We start from the raw sequence: 6000 nt of genomic DNA on the forward strand, positions 1-6000 counted from the left end.
AGATACACAGACGAATCTTGAAATTCAAATGCCTACATACTTAATATCTTTATTCTCTCTATACATATTTCTCTCTACATATAGATATATTCCCTTATGTGTACTAATGTATACATGCGCCTGAGTCAAGACAAATAACTCATTTCTCTGCCCCTGATATTTACATACACTCATCCCTCTGCAGATGTATTTCACCTTTGTTGACTTCGATTTTCCCATCTGTCAAATAAAGGGGATGGAGCAGAAGGTCTCTTTCCAAGCACAAACATGTCACCCTGCCACATTTGCAGGCACACGAGCTCATGTAGGGAGTTCACACTCTGTTGACAGAAGGAAAGTCTTAATTACATGAGCCTCATTTTCTGCTTCAACCTGGCAGTCCTTGGAAAAACAATAGAAGGAAGCTCTCCATAAGTTTGTCTGGTAGGGGACAGGTAAGAGAATCTATGACAAAGGCTTCCAAAATAGCTCTCTCATAGCATGCATGTGTCCAGTGTATGTGTGTCCAGTGTGTGTGTGTGTGTGTGTGTGTGTGTGTGTGTGTAAGAGAGACAGAGACAGAGTTGATAGAGATAGAAATAGAGATAGATATTAGTATAGACTGATGGCTTCTAGAAAGAAATAGAAATTATGAGATCTGGGGTCTAGAACAAATTTTATCACCAGCAGCCTGTGTAACTTGAATAAATAATTCTCCCTTCCCCAAGCCTCAGTTTCTCTACCTGTCATGATGAGGCTGAACTAGATCTCTAAGGTTCCTTCCCGCTTTCTAACTTCCTGCTCTTTATTTGTGGTTCAGCATTCCCTTCACCACTTCATTTATTGCCTGGGACACTGGGTTTCACCTTTCTTAAAGCTTCACAGATTTCCCAGTTGAGGAAAATCACCTCCCTTTTTTAGGCTTCAGTCTCTGGGTTTAGAAGTAGCATCTTTGAACTAGGGTTGAGGGTGAAGAGATAACATAGAATGGTCTCTGTGGAGGATTCCTAGCAAGGTAAATAAATATTAGTTAATGAATATCCTTTGAGTCTTTTAATGAACATTCAAGAGACTCTAGCTAAACTGTGAAACCCTGCCTGATCAGTCACAACCTAACCTCCAGTATAAGAATATGATTATCTCATAATTTGCTAAGTATTTCCCCAACACCTGTGTCCTACTTCATCCAAATATTTGATCTGGGCCATGTAAAGAAAATTATAGGGTAGAGGTGTTGTACACATTTGCCTGTGTTTTCTTGTTTCTCTTATCCTTTATTACATTGTGTAATATCATGAAAATAATTTTCTGGTTTCCCAGTAGTCCCTCAATTTATCTTGTCATCACTCTTCTCCAGGAGTCTTATTCCTACTTTTTATATTTTTTAATGCTTCCCTTACATTTTAGAATTAATACTGTGTTTTGGTTCTAAGGTAGAAGAATGGTGAGGACTAGACAATGGGGGTTAAATGACTTTTCTAGGGTGGCATAACTAGGAAGTGTTTGAGGTCAGATTTGAACCTAGGACCACTGTTTCAAAGCCTGGTTCTCAAGCCACTGAACCACCCAGCTTCCCCCTCTTCAAATGTTATTGCCTGTTTGGTGAAGAAGGATTATGTGAGAGGAATGGGCAGGGGATTATGAGCTCAGGAAAGCCAAAGGTACTAACCTTGGTCTGATCTCTTTGAGGTCTCAGGCCTCCTTCCATCCAGGTACTCTTTACATTAAAGGACAAGGAAACCCTCAGGAAGGAACATCAGAAGAACTGTCTCCAAAAGACTAAAGTTCTCTTGAGTAGGATTTCCAGATGTGTCCCTGGCACAGACTGAAAGCTGTGCTCAAGCCTTTCATTCCTAAATACATACTTTTCTGATGTGCGTTAACATTTATTTGATCTGATTCTTATTCCAGGTATAGTTCCTGTTAGGGAAGTGTTTTTACAAAAAGATGCTCTGTTAGCATTGAATTACAGATTCTCTCCTTGGGTGATGTCTGACCATATTAAGTTTTGTATGGTAGAAAGGAACCTGGCCTGGGAATCAGGAAATCTGAGCTCTGTGGCTCTAGCCCTGTGATGCTCATCCATTCATCTATTCATTCACTCAACAATCATCTACTATGGGCCAAGCACAGGACTCTGAGTTAATCCTTTTATCTCCCTGAGTCTGTTTCTTCTTCTGTAAAATAGGGCAATAATACTTTCTGCCTTTCTTCTTAGGACTTTGGGGGAGATCTTACTAGATGTGTATGGAAGTGCTTTGCAGATATGGCATAGGATTATAGATCTCCAATTGGAAGGGACCGTGAAGGCCATTTAATTCAATCTCTTCATTTTATGGAGGAAACTGAGGTCCAGGGAAGTTAAGTCACTTGCCCAAGGTCATACAGGTCGTACACATCTGAGTGGACCCAGGTCATCTGTTTCCAGAGTTGTTCTTCCCACTGTATCAGAGGGTCTCCTTTTCTATGCAAATATAAGGGATCATTATCAACTTATCTTTTATAAAGTATTCCTAGGGGCTTTCCCCAAGCACTTTTACTTATTAAGATATTTTATCCTCAGATCTTTAAGGGGAAGGCATATTATCCTAACTGTACAGGTAAGGGAACGGCATCACTGAGATAAATCTGGTGCCTTGCCCAAAGTTGCCCCACAAATTAATGACAGAATCAGGACCAGAATCCAGGTCTCCTGACTCCCCAGGGCCCTTTCATCAAACTCTTCTGCTGCGAGAGTTTTATATTTGATCTTTACTAATGTCCTTAGATAAGAAACCAAAGTTATTTTTATTCTCACTGTCTGTGCTTGATGACGACAATGATGATAAAGATTTGAGGAATAAAAAAAAGCTTTCAAAAATGAGGAAAATCAAATCAATAGGTATTTCTGTTTTTACCAACTCATTTAAAAACCTGATTCATTCAGAGCCACACCAGGGTCCTGCTGAAATTCACTGTACTGTACAGGGTTCAATCCAAGCGGTCATGATAAATTTCCTTCAGAACCCAGTGTAGGCTCGTGGCTCATAAAACACCCGCTGAGCTGGTCTGTGAATTTGATGTGAAACCAGATGGCGGGCCTCAGCTTATGCAAACAGAGCTTGTGTGAGGGCAGGGAGCAACCCCCAGCAGGGCAAGTTCAGATTCATTCCTGTCCCTCACTTGGTGTAGTCTTGGGTCCTGATATGCCAAAGAGCCCCAGGCTCTGAATTCCCATCCCTGGTTTAAAAAAAAATGCCCTTCCAGAGCTCCCAAGTAAAAAGTTTGGAGAGGTGGAGGCCTGGGGGGACTACAGATAAGGTTGGAACCTGACCCAGGAGATGATACATCCTGGATTTTGCTCCAGAAAATGTCAGGGACCAGACTGAAGAGGGTTAGACAAGCATGTGTTAGTAGGGTGTCCGCCATTCTTTTCATTGTGAAACAGTACCTCCCCTCTCCAATAATTGCTGGCAGATTCTCTCTCCTGTGCTGACCTACTCTGGGTTTCTTGAATTCCTAATTTCTTGTCAGAAGATGTCTCGCCACTCCCAGGAAGCCTCCCCTGACTACTTTGATGACCGTACCGTTTGATGTCCAGAGATCTCTTATTTCTCTATACGCCATTTGTGCTTAGAAACCACTGTCCATCCCTGACTAGCTTTGAAGCTTGAACTCCTACCTTATCTTCAGAAAAAAGACGAAGAAAGGTTTTTAGGGAGAAATCGAACTTTTACAGCCAGAAATCAAAGCAAAACAACAACAAAAACAAGAATAAGTCCCATTTCGGTGTGTGCAGAACTTGAGGGAGACCACAAAGTACCTGGATCATTATATTTGGTATTTTCTTCTCTGAATCCATGTTTTTCCTCAATAGAATGTAAATTTCTTAGAGGCAGGTAGGTGTTCAGAACTTGAGGGAGGCCATGAATTACAAGGACCATTATATTTGCTATTTTCTTCTCTCAATCCATTTTCCTTCAGTAGAATATAAACTTCTTGGAGGCAGGTAGGTTTCTCAGTGGATAGAGAGTCAGGCCAGGAGATGGTCCTGGGTTCAAATCTATCCTCAGACACTTCCTAGCTAGGTAACCCTGGACAAGCCACTTAGCCCCAATTTGATGGGCCTTGCTATTCCTCTTAGTATTGCTTCTAAAACAGGTTTAAATAAATAAAAATTTTCAAAAGAATGTCAGCTTCTTGAGGATAGGGACTCTATTCTTGCCTTTGTATCTCTAATGCCTCATATAGCATATGGCACCTCATCAGCCAATCTGTCAATAAATATCTCTTAAGCACCTACTATGTACCATCCACAGTATTTAGGTATATATAGACAAAAACTAAATAGGCCTTGCCCTCAAGAAGCTTGCTTTCTACCCAGGGAGACAATACCTGCTTGTACAAGTATATACAAAATAAATACAAATTGTTACTTAATAAATACTTTTCCAGGACGATTAAATTGAAACATAAAGTAGCTTTTTTTTTCCACCTCACAATTAAATTCAATTAAATGAGCATTTGTCAGGTGCCTCCTGTGCTAGGTATTACAAAGGTACAAAAGTATGAAGTCCCTGCTCTGCGCAGTCTTTTAAGGGGAGGGGAGGTTTGTACATATAGAAGAATGGCCTAACTGGAAAGGAGAAATTTAAACCAGATCTGAGACAATGGGAAAAGGTTTTAAGGATCACTTCTAGCTGGGAGGGGTGGGGAGTGGGGTCAGGAAGGGTTACTGAAGCTTCTTTTTGAAAATCTTAATCTCTATCCTACTAACAACTCTAAAAAGTAATGGGGTTTCAGTGACTCTCCCAGGGTCACACAGCTAGGAAGAGTCCAAGGGCAGATCTGAAGCCAGGACCTCCTGATTGCAAGTCCCCGGGCGCTCTAGCCACTGAGCCACTAGTTGCCCTGGCCCTGAAGGTGCTTGGAGGTAGCTCTTAGAGAAAGAAAAGGAAGGTTTTTCTACCAGTCTATTTCTCCCCTGAAGCACTGTTTTTTCCCCCTGGCTTAGAGAGAGCTCACTTTCCACCTAAGCCTCTCCCAAATGGGACTCCCTTGGCTCATCGATAATCATAGCTAATGTTTATATCACACTATTTCAGGCATTGTGCCAAGCACTTTACAAATATTATCTCATTTGATCCCTACAACAATCCTGGGAGGAGGGATTGTTCTTATACCCATTCTATAAATGAGAAAATTGAGGCAGAGGTCATGTGAATTGCCCAGGAACATATGGTTAATATCTGAGGTCAAATGTAAACTCAGATCTTCCTGACTCCAGACCCAAAGCTCTATCATCCTCTTCCTCTTCCTCATGCTCATCATCCTCAAAATCATCATATTTATAGACTGCTCTAACGATTGCAAAATGCCTTACAAATATTCTTATTTAATCTTCCCAACAACCCTAGGATGTAGATACTAGTATTAACCTCATGTCCTAGTTGCAGAAACTGAGGCAGACAGCCATTAAGGACTTACTCATGGTCACAGAGTTAGTAACTTTCTGAGGTTAGATTTGAACACAGGTCTGACATTATATATAACTATTATATATATAAATACTGTCATTAAATGCATTTCCACATTAAGCTTATATACCAAAAATGAAGTCTGTACTAATGACTTAAAAAAAAATAAAATGCACTAAAGGGTTTTTTTTTGTTTGTTTTCTATGATCTCCTCTCCATAGACCACAATTAGTCCTCTGGAGAATGCCATTGAAACCATGTCTACAGCTAATGAGAAGATCCTAATGATGATCAATCAGTACCAGAGTGATGAGAATCTCCCCATCAACCCACTCTCCATGCTTCTGAATGGAATTGTGGACCCCGCTGTTATGGGAGGATTTGCAAAATATGAAAAGGTGAGGTTCTTGGAAGCATTCGGGCATGCCTAAAGGCTCTGTCAGGAATGCAGGTCTGATGGCAGTCATTGAAGAGTCACTGTTTGCTCATGATTTTCCTCACCTGCCTGATGTTTCCTAATGAGGCTGCAGTGGAATGTAAATGTGTATGGGTCTTCTGCCACACC

The 6000-nt window shown here is 40.9% G+C and overlaps 1 protein-coding gene across 1 annotated transcript in view; it reads left to right on the forward strand.

The window, feature by feature from the left end:
- DOCK2 (dedicator of cytokinesis 2) overlaps window positions 1–6000 on the forward strand; it is a 559513-nt gene that overhangs the window by 536659 nt on the left and 16854 nt on the right. Inside the window, exon 45 of the mRNA XM_056811565.1 lies at window positions 5657–5833. Coding sequence (XP_056667543.1) covers window positions 5657–5833 — 177 coding nt within the window. The remainder of the gene's footprint in view (window positions 1–5656; window positions 5834–6000) is intronic.

Source organism: Monodelphis domestica, chromosome 1 (assembly GCF_027887165.1).
Source record: "Monodelphis domestica isolate mMonDom1 chromosome 1, mMonDom1.pri, whole genome shotgun sequence".
NCBI classification, from domain to species: domain Eukaryota; kingdom Metazoa; phylum Chordata; class Mammalia; order Didelphimorphia; family Didelphidae; genus Monodelphis; species Monodelphis domestica.